The sequence below is a fragment of the Petromyzon marinus genome, chromosome 27 (assembly GCF_048934315.1).
Source record: "Petromyzon marinus isolate PM22_M1 ecotype Great Lakes invasive population chromosome 27, UKy_Petmar_22M1.pri1.0, whole genome shotgun sequence".
NCBI classification, from domain to species: domain Eukaryota; kingdom Metazoa; phylum Chordata; class Hyperoartia; order Petromyzontiformes; family Petromyzontidae; genus Petromyzon; species Petromyzon marinus.
In genome coordinates, this window is record NC_133693.1 from 425,700 (window position 1) to 447,553 (window position 21,854).

The 21,854-nt window shown below is 48.5% G+C and overlaps 1 protein-coding gene across 3 annotated transcripts in view; it reads right to left on the reverse strand.

Annotated features, from left to right (window-relative positions):
- The window catches only part of LOC116946687 (receptor-type tyrosine-protein phosphatase kappa-like), a 181,240-nt gene that overhangs the window by 59,911 nt on the left and 99,475 nt on the right, over positions 1 to 21,854 (reverse strand). For all 3 annotated transcript variants that reach the window (XM_032961896.2, XM_032961899.2, XM_032961900.2), the window contains exons 9-14: positions 20,365 to 20,474; positions 16,974 to 17,175; positions 14,906 to 15,008; positions 14,049 to 14,322; positions 12,443 to 12,479; positions 696 to 843 (exon numbers count right to left, since the gene is read on the reverse strand). In XM_032961896.2, the coding sequence (XP_032817787.2) occupies positions 696 to 843; positions 12,443 to 12,479; positions 14,049 to 14,322; positions 14,906 to 15,008; positions 16,974 to 17,175; positions 20,365 to 20,474 (874 nt within the window). The remainder of the gene's footprint in view (positions 1 to 695; positions 844 to 12,442; positions 12,480 to 14,048; positions 14,323 to 14,905; positions 15,009 to 16,973; positions 17,176 to 20,364; positions 20,475 to 21,854) is intronic.

Here is a 21,854-nt window from a genome sequence, read left to right on the forward strand (position 1 = left end):
GTAAATTAAATAAAGGTATAATTCACCTATAATTTAACTAATTTATAATGGCCTGATCGATAACGATCTAGATTAACAGCTGATTGATTATTAATAATGTAATCAATTATGCAGCCAATTAAAAATTAACTGACTATTCACGGTCCGATTGAACGCAGGTAGCACGGGAGGTAGTCTTGATATTTCATGCCGAGCCGGCCCAGAGGAATCCCGGGGGGGATCAATGAACCCCGGGGGGGGGGAGGGGGGGCCCGATCGAGTCTAAGGAGGGCCACATTAGCCCCTTCCGATTCAGTGTAATGCGCATGGGGGCACTCATGCGGGGCAGGGATCTCTGAGGGGAGCGCACATGGGGGTGGTACGCAAGTGTACACGGGGGTGTGTATGTACAAGTGTGAGCAAAAATAGTGCATGGGTGTGTGGGTAAACATGTGGGTCAGTGTGGGTGAGCGAGTGCATGAGTGAGTGCACGAGATAAATTTATAGCGAATGAGTAGCTGTGTGTGTAAATTAGAGACAGTGAGTGAATGATTGGGTCCTTTAGTGGCTGAATGAGTGAGTGGTTGAGTGAATGAATGAGAAGATGAGTAAATTAGAGGATGAGTGAGTGAGCGAGTGAATGAGCAAGCAAGTGAGCGAGCAAACGGGCGAGCGTGCGTGCAGGCGTGCGAGCGGGCGAGGAATGTGGTCGGTACCGGCGCTTGATGTAGAGGATGGCGCCCATGAGAAGGATGAGCACGGCGAGGATCCCGGCGATAACGCCCGCGACGCGCATCGTGTGGTCGCTGTGCAGCTCTGCGTTGGGCACGTCCTCCGCATTCGGCACCTCCAGCTTGTGCACCCCTGAATGGCAGCGGCAGTCAGCACTTGTGTCAGGCTAAGTGCACTATGAGGCCACGCAAATTGCCAAAGGTCCGCTAAGGGACTGGTCACGGGACCGACCCAGGCGTCATGGGTTATCTGAATTTGATGACTGGCAGATGGTTGAAAGAAAAAGTGTACAAGACGGTGGTGAAGCCGGTGCTGTTGTATGGGGCTGCGTGCTGGGGCATGAGAAAGAGGGAGGACCAAGCTATGGTAGTCACAGAAATGAGGATGTTGCGGTGGATGTTGAGTTTAACAAGGAAGGACAGGGTCAGAAATTAAGTGAGAGGAAAACTCAAGGTGGTAGAAATGACAGAGAAGATGAGCGATCAAAAGCTGGTGTGGTTCGGTTATGTTGAGACACAACAGGAAAATTACGTGGGTCAGAAGGTGCAAGTGATGCAAGTGAAAAGAAAGAGATCAAGAGGAAAACGTAAGAAGATGTGGTGGGGGGATGTGGTGCGATCGGACATGGTGGCCCACGGAGCGGAAAGAGAGATGGCGCAGGGCAACATGGAGGTTGGCAAGGCCAGCAGACCCCACGTGAGAGGGACAAAAGCGTAGAAGATGGAAGATCTTAGCGAGCACCTATTTTATACACAAAGACAAAGATCCCCCGTATAGCACACACACACACACATTGATACGCACACTCACGTGCACGCAAACATTCACATGTAAAGGTTCCATCGTTAGACGCAGAGCAGAGTGAGTGAATGACTATCAAGGTGGGGATGCCACCATATGGGAGGACGATAGCTCACCCATGTTTCCATTAGTTTAGCAGCATCGCAACTAATTAAAACAAAAAAAAACGTATTTCTCAGAGCCCGCGGATTGGAGCTGTGACTAAAGCAATGTGTCGTTTAATTTCACAGACCCATTTTAATTATCTTCAAATCGCAGAGTAAAACTTGCTGAGGTGGCCGGGTTGAGTGGCTGGTTTCGCTGACGAGGCCCCACGGCTGCAGGCCATGCATAAAGCGCGACACCCACCCACATAAGAGCACAACACTTATGGAACTCACATGTATGACTGTCTCAGTGGACTCTCAGTCGTTTAAACACCGGCTACCCATCGACTTGCCATCATACTCCCCTACCTTGTCTACGTGTGAATTGTTCTACCTACTAGTCCACAAACATGACAACCAACTTACCTACCTACTTGCCAACATTCACATATATGCCAGAATGCCTACTTACTGATATATACGAAACCTACCTACATATCTAAATTCCTAACTCCCAGAATAACGACCTACCAGCATACATACCCGCCTTTACGAACGCGCAAGAATTACTTCACGCTTAACAAATAATGTTCCTGGCTCAATGCTCTCAAACTGTCGTGAACAACGTTCAGCTGGACGTATGAAACATTGCAGTAGCGGATGTGGAGTTTAAAATTTTAATTACAAAGGGAAATAAATAATGAAAGTGTCCACCAGTCGGCGTGCGCCGCTCGCCTCGCATGACCCCAGCGCCGCGTTCATCACGCGCGGTGCCTCTCAAAGCAACCTCGCTGTGCTTCACACACACGCACACACACACACGTACACACAGACACGTACACATACACACGTACATACACACGTACACACAGACACGTACACACACACGTACATACACACACGTACATACACACACGTACACACACGCACGTACATACACACGTACACACACGTACACACACACACGTACACACACACACACACGTACATACACACACGTACATACACACACACGTACACATAGACACGTACACACACACACGTACATACACACACACGTACACACAGACACGTACATACACATACGTACATACACACACACGTACACACACACGTACATACACACACACGTACACACAGACACGTACACACACACACGTACATACACACGTACACACACACGTACACACACACGTACATACACACGTACACACACACGTACACACACGTACGCACGCGCACTTGCAAACACACAACAGCCGCGATTCGCCACCTGGTACACTCGGAGGCGCACTCTGAGGCCACGTGAATTGTCGAAGGCTCGCTGACAGGAGGTCACAGGACAGACCCAGGTGCCACACAAACAAAGACAACGATCTCCCCGTATTGCCTGCATCTGTCTGTAACCGGCTCGCCCTATTCCTCTCCTCCCAGTGATTGTAACGAGGGGACAGGCTGCTTAATAAAGACAACAATAATAATAGACGAGTTTGGAGGCAAAGTGTGGATACTCTGCATTGTCTTCTTCCCTCTTCTTGAGGAGGGTTGTGGAACGGCAACTCTTTATTTCAAAGTGTTCTTCTGGGGAGCATTTGTGCATCTATAATTAATGATCAGATGCACACTGATCGACCCCACGTTACACAATACCTCACTGCTCAATCCCTGTACAGCGTCCATCCAAATCTGAATAAATACCCTGTACTCTGCATTGATTACTTCACTGGTGGGCGTTGCCTACTGTGCGTTCACGTACATCTATGGGTCCAATCCATGGTCATCATTAACTCTATTGATAATAATACGTGTGATTCATTACATTAAGCCCATATCGGCTACACCCCCCCCCACACCGAACCACACTATAATTGCAGCACTCCTGTTAAAAAATAAAAATAACCCCATCAACATCTCTTACGACAGAGGCCACTAGACCTCTCCGCTACAACACCAAAACGAGACGACAGAGCATCTGGGCCTAAGTATACCTCTAGGACTTGATCTCCTTATTAGAGCTTAGTAGCTACTCACTTTACGAGTACGGAGAACATCAATAATGTTCAGTCCCCAATGTCTCCTTAGTTGAATGTGGTGCATTCTACACCCCACTGAACTTGGTAACTCTCCCGACGCTTTTTGGGTCACCAAAATAGCCTATCACTCTGAACAGGCAATAGAAGAACAAATGAAAAAAAAAGATGCGGATAGTAAATTTTTAAAAACTCATTAAATTCTCAATAAATCTGATAATGGCTGCCCATATTTTACATCGACTGTGATTTCCTACACCACAAACCCATTGTTACCCAGGACGGGTCTATGTAGCAGAGTCTCAGTTAGTTGGGTTATTGGACACACTTCCCTTCCAGCCCTTGTTCCATATGAACACCCTGGCACATTATCATTTCCATCAGTCCCTAAAACTTGTGTCACTCGAGATACATTGCCGCTTGTACTCATGTCCCTGTCAGAGGTGGGCGATGAGACACGAGTCTCATTTTGTCGAGAATTATCCGGAGCAACTCGAGTTCCCGACACTGTGGATCTCCTGGATCCACAGAACCTCGAACCAAACACAAATTTCTGCTGCTGTGAACAGAATGACCGATCCCATCCCGAAAATCCTGAGTAGCCCCATCTCCAGTATCCTGCAGCACTCACGATATTGTGTGCTCAAAAGGCTCTTCATTCTCTGATGAAGCAATTGAGCCCACATCTCCTATCAGTGGCAATAAGGTGGCGCTCTGTTTCAGAGCCACTTTCCGCATTACGGGATTCTGATCGACTCACAGAATTGAGCTCTTCAGTCATTGCTTCACCAGACACAAAGTCTACCACGGGTAAGACATTCACTTAAAGCAAAAGATTTCGGTGCACAACCTTTTCATTTCCCTCTGGGTCCACAACCTTGTATTTGTGGGTATGCGAGTTCCTATCTGCTACTACGTAAAGAAGCGGCTCCCACCCATCAGTAAGTTTTCGACAGCCTCGCTCGCCTTTGTTGGCAAGAAGCACCCGGTCACCCTCTCTCAAGGACATACTACCCTTGGCCCTCTTGTTGTAGTCCATGGCTTGTTGCCATTGTTCGTTCAAAGTGCTGCTTTGAGCAGTGGCTGCGGCCTCTTTCAGGTCTGACATCAAGAACCTCTCATAAGTGCTGTAGTTAGTTATACATTTCTGAAGACAACATTAATTCAGATGTTTGAAGCGGCCAAATATCAGGTAGAGAGGGGAGTATCTCGTCGTCTCATCGACCTTCACATTATATGCGAACGTGAGAGTCTGCACTTGCTGAAGCCACTCGTGTTTGGCCCTCAATGACGTCCTTAGCATGTTCTCTATAGTGTGGTTAAATCTCTCTCTCCATTTCTCATTGGATGGCACGCCGTTGTGTTCGACTTTTCCACCCCTGCAAGTGCCATCAGCTCTGCAATGAGTTCATTCTCAAAATGTGTGGCTTGGTCTGAATAGATCCTTTCCGGGAATCCGTAAATACAAAACACATGATCCCACAATTTCTGAGCTACCTGCTTCACTGTATGGTTAATACAGGGGAAGGCATGGACCATTTTCATAAAATGGTCTGTAACCACCATGACGTCAACTGAGCGCTGTCGCCCGTCTTCCACACACCAGATATGTGTAGACCAATTCCATTGGAGCCGTCGTCTTGATGATCTCCAGTGGTCCCAATGCTGCTGGTTCTGGGATATTTGCCACAACGCACCACTGACGTCTGCCTCCATTTCTGCCAAAAATAACCACTGCCTTTGCCAGATACAAAGTTCTCTCTCGTCCCTGGTGACCCGTCAAGCCATGGATCCCAGCTAGTGCTTTCTCTTGTAGAGATATTGGCAATACAAAATGTATCCTCTTTTGTCCAGGCGCAACCCACAACATACTCTTCTGCAGTGCAGTAGTGTTGTGTGCCCTTCTCCCCTGCACACCCCACATGCCTTTTGTAGTCTTACTGGATTTTGTCCAATCAGAGGAGGCTGTCCCACCCTGGCCACTTGTACTTGCTGCTCCAAGACTATTTAGCTTATTAATCAGCCTCTTAACGTGCAAGATATCGGTGGTCTCCTGGCCTCCCGTGGGTGCCTAAGTTAATTAGTCCTGTTGAAGGTTTCCTCCAGGGTCCTCTGGGCATCTAGGTATCGGCTCACTCAGTTGAACATTTGCAGCAGCACGTCTTGTTCCTGGCAATGTCTGTGGTCCATTCCATGTTCGTGCTCTAAGATCCCTCAAGTGCTCCTCGATTCTCTCCTAGACTTCCTCGACAGTCCACTTTTCCACTGTCTTGAACCGGAAGATTCCAGAGAGCGTCGGATCTGGAGAGTGCTTCATGAACATCATCGCCACTTCTTGGCCAGGGTTCTCGATACTGCGACCCCGCCTCTACAGGCACTCTTTTGCTACGTCAACTGCCTTGTGTAGCCGCACCCAATAGTCCATTATTCCCTCACCTAGAAATGGAAATGTGTTGTAAAACTCTGCGAGGGGCATTGTGGAGTAGTATGTTAGCTCGCTAAAATTTTGTTGTAGAATGTCAAAAACTAATTTATGGTAATTTTCCAGGGACAGTTGTGGACTCCTGCGCAATCTTATTTTCGACATATCCCGAGCCCTGCCCATCAATTTGAAGATTACATCTTCCGAATATTTGTTTACTGGGCAAGCACACTTCCTAAGGTAGGTCTCCATGAGTTCCTGCCATTCCTGAATTGTTTACTTATCCGAACCATCACCCCAGAAGAATGGAGGCTTCTTGGGATCAAACTGTACAACTAACCGAATCCCGGATGAGTTTAGAATTAAATACTGGTCACCCACTGAATTACTAGGATCACCCCACATATTGGCATCATTAATTCTGCTGCTCGACTGCAGTTGCAAGGTCACCAATTCGCCAATTTGTTGTGCCAGCTGGGTAATTAGGTCACTGAGCTCACTCCCAAGCTCACCCTCTCTGCTTGATCCTACGTTCTCCTGTCCGAGTCTTGGAGTACTCGTAGCACCTGCGCCTGGGACATCTGAATTTTTGAGGCTGTCATCAAACTGGCATGCCAAAGCCCTGTACCCGAAATTGATTACTCCACTAGTGGGCGTGGCCGACTGTGCAGTCACGTGAGTGTATGGGTCCAATCCATGGTCATCATTAACTCCATTGATCATTCTACGTGTGATTCATTACATTAAGCGCATACCAGCTATACGTGTGTGCTACAAACACGCATCTACACGCACACACGCACTCGCATGCACACTGGGGGTCACCCTCACAGCGAGAGCGTTGTGCGTCTGAGTTCCCGAGTGCATTCAGCAAACCACAAAGCACAGAGCACATGGATTACACCTTCCTTACCCACTACAAACAGCCTCTTAGTAGAAAAATTATAATGATCATAGCGAAACTGAACAAGAAATTTTAACTCTTAAAATACCGTACATTGCAGGAGTAACTGATGAACTAGCCAGATATTTGGAAAAACAAAACATCCGAGTCAGATTTGACATGGCACATAAAATGCAAAAACTAATATCTGGTACTACAGATGTATTACTGTAGCTATCAACAGAAGGTGTGTACCGGATTAATTGCTCTTGTGGCACATGCTATGTTGGTCAGACAAGACAAATGGTCAGCATGCAACTAAAAGAACTCCAAAGGAATATTAAATACTCCCAAACACAACTGTAGGCAATGGCAGAACACGCGTGGCAACAAGGACACTCAAGTGGTTTTGATAATCTGTGCAAAACTAGTTACTGGCCAAGACTAATTAGAAAATCTATCGAAATTGAGAGAAATCTAAAGAATTTTAACCATTCGGATATCTATAGGCTTAGCACTGTTTGGAAGCGAATCAAGTCACACACTTTAACTGCATTCCAATACAGGTCACCATACGTCGATGGTGACTAACTGTGAGCAGACAACAGTTACTGCGATTTTTGTGCACATAAAAAACGGCAGGATGTACAAGCACGATGTACAAGCAAAATGTGCATGCATAATTTATGTTGATTACCAACTGAATAACCCAACTAGTAATGAATATACTTTGTAATTGATATGCATTCATTAGCTCCCGCCTCCACCCTGGCCTTTGCGCCTAATTGGCTCACAGTGACGACATCACATTTATCCCACTAATAAAGAACGAAACAGATGTATTTCTCCACAAATCTGGCTGTCACCTGATGATGCTAGTTGTAATTACTGGTGAAACGTCGTACTCGAATTGTAAATGTTGTGGGTTTACTCTCCAACACACTGGTGTGCTGTACTCGTAAGGAATTGGCATGTTCCATCTACTTAACAAACCTTACTAATTGGTTGTAGTCGGGTGGTTGGGGGTTTAACGACACATTTACGTCAACTAACCCCAAAAACCTCTTATGGATAATATTGGTCACGAAAGCCTACGTGTTAAACTATAATAGCAATATAGGGTCCTAGGCCAATTGCCTCCTTCATGGAAGCCTCTACACAGTGTCAGTTTATATCTAAGCATACTTCTCCATGCTTGCCATAGCGAGTTGCCGAAGAGGTGGGATCCACAACTGGAATATATATCCTATGCCAATGATGTTAGCTATGGCTGGGAATGGAACTCAGGTAACCAGATTCACAGTAAAACCAGTGTCACCTAGACTTTCAAGTCAAAGTGATTTCCTGTTAAAATGAGTATTGATGCATCGTTTACATCTCCTGTTTACACAGCCTGGAGCCAGTGGTGGACATTCCTATGGCAGGGGTAAGTTTCTCCAAAGGACAACTTCTGTTGACTTTCCTACAAAGCGGTGCTCATTTAATTTGGGATGAGTCAACCCCCACCCGGGATTTTTACTCGGAACCTTCTTTTTGCGAGCCGCTCGCTCTGCCGCTGAGCCACATGGCATGGCTATAAATACTGTCCACGGTCTATTGTTCAGAGCCACCGCCACCTTGTTGCTCTGCCTTCCGTGAATGCAATGTCGAAACCATGTCATTTTGTGTTCATTCCATTTGTTGGTTCTGAAAAACACAGACGGACCACCTCCTGAGCGCCACAGCTGTCAGATAAAACACTTTATGGGAAATTACAACTGAAAATGGTCGTCACCCCTTGTCAAAGGCATTATATGCTCTCATTACAAACGATGATGACATCGCTTGGCAGTAAACTACAATAATGCACGGGAGCAAAACGTTGCCATATACAGCGATTTTAATAAACGTTCCAGCTGGATTTATTAGGAAATGTGTTGAAATAATTTATTTCAAATTGGACAACGGGACGGAAGGTGTAGTGGTGCTCACTAAAAGAATAATGAGTCCCCTAATCAACACGGTTTATAATGTGGAATGCATTAAAACTGATATGGAAATATGGAAAATAAGGACCTAATGACCTATTGTTCACATGGACGTACGGGAAGTGGGTGGCCGCGAAGCACATTTGGTTTTCATTGCTGGCCGAAATGTAAAAGGAGAAAGGGCTGTGGCTATGTATAGGACCTCTCGCGTTCACGCTAGCCCAGTGGCATCCTTACGAGAACCTTCGAGGCATTAGGAGAGAGGCCAAGAAAGGTGGTCAGAGGCCCGTGACGTGCTCTGCTGGTTCAGGGGCTGCGTGCCCGCGTGCCTTCCGCCCCCCCCCCATTCCCTGTGGATACCATTTCATCGCCGCTTGCAGCGTTGCGCCGGCATCGCGTCGCAAGAGCTCGCAGCGTCATTTAGCCTCGCGCTCAACGTGGCTCTCGCGAGTTGGCGCACTTCAAATATCGCTTAGAATTTGCATGAATAGGGTAGGCGCCGTACCCGACTTTTGATAACCACTAAAAAACTTGGAAACCATAAAAAAATACGAAGTACAATTTACCCCAATATGGTTAAATTAAGCTGCGACCTCTTTAAGCGCAGGCCGACCACCTTGCGTCGTTGGGCTGAGGAACTCCCCAGGAGCCGCGGTGGGCGTTATTTTTGTGGCTCCTCGAGTGGCGAGCTGTGTAGCCGAGTCCCGGGGAGGGAGTGGGGACCGGGCCCTGCGTGGGTTTCTGTCTGACGAGCGCCACGTGACTTAGCGCCACGCGATCCCCACGGCAGATTATGCTGCTCATTAAACCTTGTGCAGATTAATTAAAAGTGCACGCAGAACGAGAACAGGGAGGGTGAAAAAAATGATGGCTTTATAAAAAAACGCATCGGGAATAAACCCGCAAAGTCATAACGCTGTGCCGTACTCACTAATGACCATTTAATTGTCTGGTAATGCTGCTAAGCCTATCCATTTTAAAACCCATCTTTGGACATACCATCGCTTGGACTTTGACAGATTAAATCATTTTGATATGAATGAAAAAAAAACCCCATGAGAGATTGATGAAATTAATAATAAATGGGTCAAGCAGGAGGGAGATTTAGCAAAATGATCCAATATCCTTGAGCAAATAATTTGACTGTCTGAGTCGCCAGCATATGGACGGCTTGATCCCAACCCGGGCGCGCCGTCTCTGCTAATTAACATCCATTTGTACAGCAAAGATAAATTACTGTTGTACAAGATGCGCACAGACTAGTCGTACTCTCGAAACATTCACGCGCGCTTAAAGTGGCTCTTTAAAACATCATGTCATGACCAGGCTGATACATCACCCACACTGGCACCGTGCCACTGTGTCCGACTTATCCACATGAAATATTTAAGTGGTTTAAACCCACCTTAATAAAGTTTTAATGGTGGCTGTGATATTGATATAGATGTCTAAAATGAAATGCAACTCTATGGCTTCATGCACGTAGCATGTGTTCGGCCGTATTTGTATATGCCATTGCCTGTCAGGATATCACAGGGTGCATGTAGAGAAGACAATAAATGCACATGCAGCGCATTTAAAATAATACCAATCGTTTGTACAGGAAAGCCTCACTGGGACTTTGTTTTTCAAAGCCAAGTGTTCCATTGCTGCGTGAGGTTAGATGCTCAATGAGTATTCTCTCCATAGCTTCTCCTCTGTAACTTTGCTCTCGCCACATTCACTGTCCTTGTATCTCAGAACACCACATCCTCCCATCTCACCCTGCTCCTTCTACCCTGTTCCAGTGGTATCTTATTAGCCCTTAGACTCTATGGGTCTCTGTGTCAGTCTGTGGGTCTCTGGGAATGTTTGTATGTCTATGTGTGAGTATGAGTTTCTGTGCAAGTCTATTTGTCTCTGTGTGCCCATGAGTCTCTTGTCCTTCACATTGTATCTTCCCTCTCTTCTTAATGAGAACCCAAAATGTCTAAATATCTCCTCCTTTAAGATTCTCCAGAACATTAGTAATCCATTGCAAAAGGTTTTAGCTTTTTCATTCCCATTCAATGTCAGAGAAATTCCCGACATTCTCATCTGTCTGTTCAAGTGCCGAGTCTCGGGACTTTTATCAGCCGTGTCTCTCTTTGGAATGTTTGGCTGATTTCACTCATGAGAGCAAAGAAACCCAGTTTCTCACGCATTCGTGGGGCTAACACTTACCACTGCGTTCTGCTGGCCACCTCAAAACCGAACACCTACAACACCTGGCAAGCCCCGGTGGTCACCCATCCAAGTGTTAACTGGGTTCAACTGCGCTTTGCTTTTGAGATCCAACAGGTTGGGAAGCATTAATGGTGCTTTGATCGTGGGCAAAGCAATTGTGAATTTTCAAGAGTTCAAACTTGATTTGAAGCTTTCATGTAGAGGCCGACCGAAACTGGATTTCTGATTTCGGCCAAAACCGAAACCAGAAACCGAAAGTTAAAAATTTACTTTCAGCCGAAACCGAAACTTTAACTACACTTCGATCAAGACCGAAACAGAAAGGTATATAACCGAAGTTACCGAACACAAGATTTATGAAATACTGTACTAGCTTTACTACCCGGCTTCGCCCGGGACTTAGATTCACCACGGCCGGCCGCCCGCCTTTGTCTCCCCAGTGGAAATATTGACATACCACACCACTTACCCGTTTGAGGCTGAGTAGACCTAGGGGAGGCCCAGGACCGGTTCAAATAATCGTCACCGGCCGTGAGCGGGAATCGATCTGGGGCCGCCGGGTTCGTAGCGCAGCGCGCGAATCGCTCCGCAGTCGCTGCCCCGCCCCCCTAGGTGCGTGACGTCATTTATTGCCGGCCCCAGACCATGGTTGTGGCTGTAACCTCGCTCGCAGCTGCTGCTGTGTGTACGTGTGTGTGTATGCAGCCTATCGCACAGGATTGCCTAGCGCCGACTGACCGTCTGATAGACTTAACACTAGCGTTATATTCTAAACATATATCTTCGGTTGACGACCAAAAGTTACAAATTGACTTTCGGCCGAAACCGAAACAATGCCGAAAGTGGCCATTTGCCAACTTTCGGCGCTGAAACCGAAACCGAATTTTGGTCGGCCTCTACTTTTGTGACTCTGGTTCTTTCGGTAAAGTCACGTAGAAAGGAAATAAATTAAATAATAGAATAAGGCGTTTCGATTGCATCACAAGCAATCGTCATCAGGTAGAAAACAAACCTAGTTTCAAGAGTTCGCTCGCCCATTGCATCCTCAAATATTTGTGAAGCGATTGTATCTTTACATGGCTTATCTAGCGGTAGATTCTAAGCCATTTCTTTACTGCATACAATTTGCAGATGGACAGTCCACCGGATGAACACCAATCACAATCGCAATGCAGCATTTTCCAAGAAAGTGATGATAAACAAAAGAGTGAGAGAAAGCCTCTGGCCACATCTCGGTTTCATCGCAAGAACTGCAGCGGGAAACAGCCTTGAGAAAATGTGTAGAAAATTGACTGTGATCACACATAATAGAATATTCAAACACCGGTATCCCATACCTCTCTTTGCCAGCATGAGACAAGATATTTTCAACTCCTGCACACACGCGCACACACACGCAGAAAGTTTCACATTATTATCGTTATTCACTTTCTAAGCTATAAATACATTTTCAATAAACACAAACCCTCAAAGAATTTTTTTTACAGAAATGAAAAAAGCCAACGGCTACAAAATGCACTTTTTATTATTATTATGAATAGCAGTGAGGGAGAGAGACGGTTTCAGCACCGATACAAGCTTTGGGGCAGCCATCATTTTCGTAATAGGCATTCAAGTCGTCACTTTGTGAAATGGCGCGAGGATAATGCGAGAGGGGCCAATGTAATTTCAGTCGGGGAAAAAAAATAATCTCATCTTAGTTGTTTTATTTCGCTCACAACGGAACCTGATGGAACCGCCGATATTCCCATCTCGCGAATTACGCTCGTCAGGTCATTATGAAGTGGCTGCTCTGACTTCAACGACGAGAGCGATGAGTGAGCGACACAGAGGTCTCTTGGGTGTGAGCCTGAGCCAAGACAACCAGGGCCGTCCATAGGGGGTGGAGGCGGGGGGGCAATTCTCACTGTGGGCCCCCCGACGCCTTCAAACTAAACCGGAAGAATTACATCTGAAACTGTGACGTCGAAACGCGGGACCCCCTAAAGCGCCGGGGGGCCCTGGGTGGTCGCCCCGATTCGCCATACCCTAGGGACGGCTCTGAAGACAGCAAGCAGCCTTTCCTAGGAGGCCTCATTCATATATAGAAGCATTTTTATTCCATCTGCTAGAGGTTGATTTTTTTTTTATAAACAACACTGCAGGTCGGATGTCCTTGTGGTGTTTACATTTTTAATTTCGTGAAATGGATGCTTTCCCCCACCAGGATTAATAATTAATTTGTTTAAAAGGTATTTTAAAACCTGAGATTAACGCTGCCTGAAAACATCGAGCAAGGTCGGGGTGGGAGAGGGACGGGTAAGGGCATGGAAAAACCTGTCGGTTCGCGCTCTCCGACAAAGTGCGTTGGCCACCCCTGAGATACACAAAACTGGGACATATCATGGGGAACAAGAATATCTCACAGTACTACAAGGTATTGTGAGATATTCCTAAAAGCAGTAGAGGTGGAAACCATGAACAACACATTGTACGAACTGAAGGCGTGAATCACTGCACGCCACGCTTTGAACAACACCCACTTCTCTGTTGGGGTGATGTTCGAAAGTAGCACCTACGAAGGCCGGCACAACACACATGTCCCTCGAGTGGCAATGTTTACAGATTTTTCCAGGTACTCATTTGAGCCTCAGTCGACCTAGGAGTGGCCCAGGACTAGTTCAGATAATCGTCACTGGTATTGGCCACAAACAGGAATCAAACTTAGGTCACCAGGTTGAAAACTAATTTGTTTAGAACTCCTTCTTGCGTTTAGTTAGTTGTCCTTCCACTGCACCTCCGATTAGCACGGTTGGCTACGTACGGTGCAAAAGAAGTTCAACATACATATGTAGCACTGCACCAACCGCTGCACCACCGATGCCCCCGCTGCCCGCACACAAACGCGCGCAGGCAAACGCAGACGCATGGCGAACTCCGGCCGTCCTCCCTCTGCTCGCTCACCTCGTCACCCAGCGCCAGAGCCTGGTAGTAGATGGCGTAGACCTTCGAGGAGGCGAGGGGCGCGTTCCAGTAGCCACGGTAGGTGTGGTTGTCGCCAATGGTGAAGCGCCGACCGCCCGCCAGGTTCTCGGGCAGCAGCTCTGCCGACACGTAGTAGGGGGTGCGGCGCGCCCGCGCCTGGCGGAACGACACGGGCTCCAGGAAGCAGTCCGGGTGCTCGGGTGCTCGTCGAGACTTCTTGGGGGGCTCCTCACGCACCACCAGCTGGTACACGCTGTGGGGGGCAGTGGGGAGCACGGTGGTTCAGCGGGAGAGACGAGGGAAGCCGGAGGGGTGGAGGATGGTGCGGGAAGCTGGTAAGCTGTTTTCATTAGAAAGACAGGAAAAATTATCTCCTGCTCAAATCAGCATCGATGTGTTGGCGCTCATCTCCTGTGCACAGCCCTGTACCAGCAGTGGAAATTCGATGTTCCTCTGGTGGTGGCGAGGGATGACAAGTCAACCCCTATTCAGGATGTGAACTCAAACTTCCGATTGGGAGCTGCTCGCTCTGCCACTGAGCCACCCGGTCCGAATGTGTTTAGTTTAATATTTTTTTTTATAAATTAACACTTTACATGCCACTGTGAAAGCTTTCACAGTTGCGCTGCATCGCTCTAGAATTTGTTTACAGGTCGTACCACGTGTTGTTGGGCACAACGTGCAAAGTTTCACTCCACGCACCGCGAGCTTCTTCAACAACTGAATCGAGCTCAACCACTAAACACACAATGGGCCCCCCCGTACCACACCACAAACAACTCCACAGTAGCTTGCCATGGGATCCTAGGCAGGTGAAGTGCATGCTGGGAATGCACCTGATGGGTGCCCCCCGGCCTTGTGCAGGCTTGAGCATCACGGTGGCCGTCGTGTCGGAGTACTCCAGCAGCGGATCGCTCTCGTACTGCGGTAGTCGTGGGGCTAGGGGTGTGCGGGCAAGGGGGCGGAGGGGCGTGGGGTACAGGGTCAAGGGTTAGGTAGCGCTGGAGAGGCCTGCCAACCCAAGGTTTTCCTGGTCGAGCGTCAAGTTATATTTTGCTCCAACCAAACATTTATCTTCGGAACTGAACATGAATCTACATGATTATCATCACCACAATCTCTCACGGTCCATTGTGGAAACGGTTGTCATGTGTTCATCACCATGTGCAATGCGAGACGTGTCCAGTGCATTCAGGAAAAAAATCTAACTCTCCACCGGTGCTTTTTAGGGTGTTTTGTTTACTTAAAAAAAATTACAGGCACTTTTCTGAATTCAAGAACAAAAATTACTGTTTTTTTATATTAAAGAGTGCCACTTAGCATGTTTAGCCAACTGACACGCCGTTCCGCCGAGTTCTGGGCGACGATCGCATGATGAAACACGAAGCAGTGCCCTGCGAGTGCACTGCTCATCACGCAGTAATTCCCACCGCTGTCGGGGAGGCTGCCGCTCGGCTCGAGCGTTTTGGGCACGCATGCGCGAGCCGTGCTGAGACATCTTGATGTCAGATTTTCATAAAGTTCACAACGCTGCCCACAAACCTGAGGCCCCGTCAACGAGAAGCGACAGAAAGCGAGCGTTTCATTTGGGGATGGCAGCAATGAGCAATTTCGATCACCTTCACTAACGGCCCCTGTAGAGGTGTCTGCAGCGAGCAGTGCGGAGTGAATAGATCAGCGCGTTTTAATAGCTTGCGTGTGGTTCTGAAATGATGGCGAGTGTATAGACACAGAACACGTGTGTGTGTGTGTGTTTTCAATCACAGCATGCCCAAACAGCTTTTGTTCGGCCAGATCGAGGGGGCTAAACGGGCGCGGCACGGGCTAGAGAAGAGATGGAGTGACGTGGTACGGGAGGATGTGGAGCTGAGTGGACTTGCCGATGACTGGTACCAGCGGTGTCAAGATCGGCCTCAGTGGAGGAGGCTCGTGAAGGACGCTACTCGGCAGTTGGAGGCAGTCGCCCTCCAACAACAACAGAGGGTGGAGGAGCGATGCTCACAACAACGAGCGGAGCGCCGGGTGGCTAAAGCAAAGCAAGTTGGCACAATAGGGGGCACAGGTGGTGCATCAGCCAGTCATCTCGGTCATCTCAGTCAGTCGACCCGGGGCATCTGGGTTTACCCCGTGACCTCCTGCCAGAGGGCGTTCGACACTTCAAGTGGCCTCAAGGTGGCCTGGCACAAGCGTCGTGGTGACGTCACCTCCACTTAGTGGCGAATGGCGGTTGTTGTGTTTTCACGAGGGGCAGACAACACTGGGGGCTCACGGTGAGCGAGGAAATTATTAATGGTGAATAGTGTACTGCTCGGTGGTGAAGGATTTAGCTGCTGAGTTATGCATGGTGTCATTTGAACCTTATGGCAGGACCCTGGGGTCCCATAAGTCCCCGGCTCTCGCATAAACTGCGTTGCGACGTAATTTTATATCTGTTGGAGGCAAACGATACGGCAACCTATTCCTCTCGACGAGCTCTACACGATGCGCTAATCAAAGTTTTGTTTATGACTACGGCAACGACGGGTGCTTGGTGACGAACGAGAGGATTGATTTCTGGTGGGTTGTGGCGTTTATGTGCCCGGTGGGACGGAGTCGCCAAAAATAAATTGATTAATTACGATTTTGACTTCCGTTTATTCGGGACCCCAGGGTCCCACCATAAGGTGTATTTATACTGCTGGGTAGACAGCCTTGGGGGAATGTGGGAACCTTGCACCACGATTCCAATTGCTGTTGTGGGCAACGGAATTGAATCGGCAACTTCTGGATTGCAAGTCCAGTATGCTAACTACTACACCATGGGACGCATCCCAAACAATGGATCAATGAACAGTCGAATGCCGAGCGTTGGCAGGTGAACGTTCATCTGTGGGGTGAAGACCAAACGCCGGCACGCGCGCTCACCGGAGATCTTGGTGGTAAACAGCACCATGGTCTCGAGGCCGAAGCCCTTGGTGGTGCTGGCACGCAGCGAGAAGGAGTAGGTGGTGCCAGGGCGCAGGCCGCCGAAGAGGTGGCGCGTCTCACTCCACGGCTTGAGCACGACCTCGCTCCCGCTCTCCAGCACGTAGTCTGGGTCGCGTGAGTGCAAGGCGCTGTACGACACCTGCGCAGTGACACACCAAGTGCGAGTCAAACTCTCCCAGCGTTACCAACTCAGAGGTTTTCAGTGTTGGATGTTTCAGCGAAAACTTTTTGGCAAAGCGACAAATCCAGCGACTATTTGGGATGAGGACAGGATGCAGATTTTGAGGTGATTCCAAATGTGTTGTGTTAGGGATCCTGTATCAGACGACTATATTTCATACACTGGCTAAACTATGGCATTGTGGACCACCTTAGGTCTTAAAGTTACTTTTTGATGAGGTCCGTGTGGCAACACTATCTGTCCGTTGCCCTCTCATCACTCACAACATATGGGTACTCGGAACATCAGTGAACAGGTCCTGGGCCTCTGCTAGGTTGATTCAACCTTAAACGCGTTCCTGGTGTTGCATGTAAACATTGGCACTGAGGAGACAAAGGCGGTCGGGCGTGGTTTTTGCCCACACCACCGCCTGGTCTGCCAGAATGGCCTTCATAGCTGCCCGCTAACAGTGCGGTATTCGTGCCTATAACCGCCTGAGGCCGGACGCTGCCATCTCGGTGCACAGGGCGGTGCTCCGTGACCGGCTGTGCCGCGATCGGTCGCACCGCAACGGAGCGGCGCGGCGTGCTGCCTGTACGGGTAACGCACGCGTGCGTACGGTGTTGTGTGCATTTTATTTGTGGTCACATGAACAGTAATCTCACCAAAACCTATTTCTCTAATAATGTAAAAGCCGTTTCTCACTCCAGAGTGGAATTAAATACTGCAAATATAAAACTAATTTTCTCTTTCAGAACATATTTTATGGCACAAAGAGAAATCGGGGAAATTAGATTTTTTTTATTTTATTTAACCTCGACCTCTCCACACGGCAGTAGCGGACGATTCCTCTTTAACACAATGGCTGCGGTTATTACAGTCGGTGTACCGCACGATTCCTCTTTAACACAATGGCTGTGGTTATTACAGTCGGTGTATCGCACGGCATGCTGCTTTTAAAGACCCATCAAAACATGCTCTGCTCCATGATAGCTTTTTCCGTGGAAACGAAATCAATTTTCTAGACGTGGTCACGTTTGAAAGGGGACGGACACACAACAATATACAAATAAATAAATAAACATTTAATGGAGCTTTACAAAAAAGAGGAATTATTACGAAACGTGGGCTGCAGCGCATTGGGCAGGCACAAAGCGCAGACCTGGGGCTATCACAACAGCATCCGTAACAATCGCACAGTCGCAGAATGTTCTGCAACACGATTGGGGCTAGGGAGGCGCTGGGGTGGGTGCTCCAACAAAGAAACGTCATTTTGGCCCCTCGTGTTCGCCCACCCACTTAGCGGTGTGATCCCCGCGTCCCGGTCTGTCAGCGGCCGGCGATGGCACTCGCTGCAACCGCTACTCATGAGGGCCGATGGTGAGGCACGGCCGAGAGCTCGCGCCTTCGTCGCTTGTTGCAGAGGTTCGTGGTTCGAGCTCCGCAGCCGCCTAACTGCGCATTGTACACGGAGGCTTGGATGTACTCATTATGAATTCAGTAATGTAACTGTTGACTCTGTTGCCGGGGCCACCATTCAAAAGTTTGCTCACTCGTGCCGTCACATCGCGCTCGTCGCTGGCAGCGAGTTTTAAGTTTCTCCTTGGATCGTTTCACTTATCGGTTTTATACTCGCATATCCTGGTAAGAGACGTAGGAACGATTATAGAGACAAATAGATTCCATGTAGATTAAACCAACAGGCTCATGAACACATGAAAACATGAATTTGTGACATTCACAAAATAAGGAACAATTTCAATTCAATGTGTTATTTTTTATAATTCAACCTCTCTAGGGCGGACGCCTCTCCAATACGTAGCCGAGTAATCTACGCATGAGGATCGTGACACCAGCACTAACCCACTGGGCTGAGTGATGTCAGAACAATGGCAGAGGGATTTTAACGACCACTTTGCAGCAGACGGCAAGCTTGCATAACACCGCTGCGCAAAAAAATACTGAGCGATTGCAGGAATGAAACCCTGATGCCTGCGTAAACCGGTGGAGTGCCAATCCGGTCATCCGAGCGACTTCACAGCCGGACCCCTGGTGAACGTTAATTTGATTCTAGATTGCGCCAGACTGAATCAGTTCTACAGCAATCAATTCCAGCAGCAACTGAAAAAAGGAAATGCTTTTGCCTAAAACGATTCCGCACATAGCGCGGGATCTCAAACGATAGACTCGCACCGTTGGTGAGCCGCGTCTCTCCAGTCCACATCCACGCTCCCCCTGTCCCCCGACACCCCTCCCCCACCGTCACTCCCCGGCCTTCCCTCAGAGTCATTGTAAACCACGAGCCCAGCAGCTCTCCGATTACTCCGCAGCTTCGTCATGCTCAATTATTAAAGCAGAACATCCACAACGAATGAATAAACAAGAGCAGCTGTTATTACCGTCATTAATAATCATGACCGTGTTAGTGCAACACACTCAACCGCACTCCACATTTCCATTTCGTTTCTGCAATTTTCATTACCGTGGCCGTGCAATAAAACGGCAATTAATGTTCGTCCGGGAAGTGCGCCGTTATTCCACTGCCCACGAGGTTAGTATCGCTAAAAATGCGTACGAAATAAAACTGCGGGGTACGAATAAAGCAGCTTCATATTTGCCCTCGCCGGAGGGGGAGGGGGGGTCAGGAATTCCGAAAATCTTGCCTTGAACTCAAGATCCCCGATCGGCAAACCCAGATCCCCGATCGGCACAGGTTGACGTCTTCAAGCCCAAACCTCACTCACCTCGACCCAGAGGTAAACTCAGCCCTTTGACTCCAACCCTCGACTAGAATGCCTAAATAGTGTAGTGTTATATGTGGCAGTACATAGTTTAGCTCCCATCCAGAAATTGAACTCAGAAGCTTCCCATTGCGAACCGCTCACTCTACCACTGGACAATGGTGGACAAGAAGCCGAGGAAGACAGCCAGTTAAGAGCAGCAGCAGTGTGATGATTGGATGCATCTGGGAGGATAATCCTATGCAAAGTTGTTGTGTAAATATCATAGACAGAGCTAAATGGAAGGAAGGCCACGATTGCCGACATCTTTGAGAAAGGAGACTACACAGACGGAGAGCCATTTACGGTAATGATGCTGATAGTGACGACAAGGGCAATGACGATGATGCAACGTGTCGGCCAGGTGCCGCGGACGTCTATGCCGCACCTCGTACTGCGTGATGGCCCCGTTTGGCTCCTCCGGCTCTCGCCACTGCAGCGAAATGCTCTCCTCCGTGGCCACGCCACTGATGGCCACCGCAGATATAGGGCCCGGCACTGGGGCGGTGGAGGCAGCGGCAGTTGGGAGGAGGGGAAGGGGAGGGGTAAGGGGGGCGAGGTGCAAACAAATAAATAAATATAAAACACATAAGTGCAGCCCTACAATTGCGTGTTCGTGTCTATGCTCGCAGAAGGATTCCCACCCGGTGGGGCACTACAGAACCCCTCGAGTGGGCATTTGGTCTCCTCACAGCTTGTCTTCACAGAGGTGGGAGTCCCCACATTGAATCCCACCACACTCCACCTGCCAACCGTGGTGCATTCACACTGCTCGGGGGATAGCGCACGGCGACAACGCGGCTCCCGTGATGGGACGCCACGGTCCGTCAGTCCGCACGTTTTGCCCCCACGTTATTTCCCAGCTGTATTGTGGTTAATTTCTCCTTCGCCGAAATTAGCGCTGCCGTGTCAGCTTCCCTGTCGCTCTGGATCTCGCTTCCACGTGCCGTGTCTTTTAGCAATCGCTCTCGCCATCTGCGGTTATAAATTTCTCTTGCATGTTACAGCAGCAGCCCCATTCCCAAGTACAATTTCTCCATGGAAACGCGGGACGCGGTCACGGCCGCGACGATCGTCCTGTCATGCGTGGGGGTGTTGGGGGGAGGAGGGGGAGGGCGAGGGGGCCCAACCACATTTAATGCGGATTACCCAAAATCTCCCCGCAAAGTCGCACGTTGGGCAACCTCATAATTCCACACAGCGAAAAATTGTAAAATACCAAAGCGCATTTGGAAAAACGCTTCATTTGACCCTTCCAAATTCAGTGCCATGGCGATTCAGCCGACAGAGCAATGCATCTCTTAAAGTTGTGCGGCATAATCCACAGCTCCATTTCAACCTTTTTTTCATTCTGTAAAACGCATTTCCTGTGGACTCCTGCCGTAGACTGCAGATGCCCTTTTACTAAACTGGGTAATGAGCCATGTCCAAGCAATTCGGATAAGTTCATTAACATCTATTTGGCAGTCCTCTTTTGAGTCTCTGGGATAAACACGTCAAAGGAGGATGACCGCCTGACCACCCAACCCCTCGACCCGTCGACCTCTCGACCTCTCGCCTGAACGCCGACATCGAGTGCGAAGACTCTTGAATAACCCCGAGGGCACCCGAGCTAGCCGGTCTCAGCAGCCCAACAGGGTTCAGCCTGGTCACTTCTTATCGTACGCTTGGGCTATGAGGTGGCTAGATTATGGTAGTAAAACAATACGTTATTTTATCTATTTGTACGCCACCTTAAGAGCTGTCACCTCTTATGCATTAATCGGCCACTGAATTCCTCACAAATGCCAAAAACCTATCAATGGAACTGGCCTAACATTCCAATGTAGAACCCTCCTGACAAAGGTCTTGAGACTCTGTGAGGGTGTCCTGGATAAA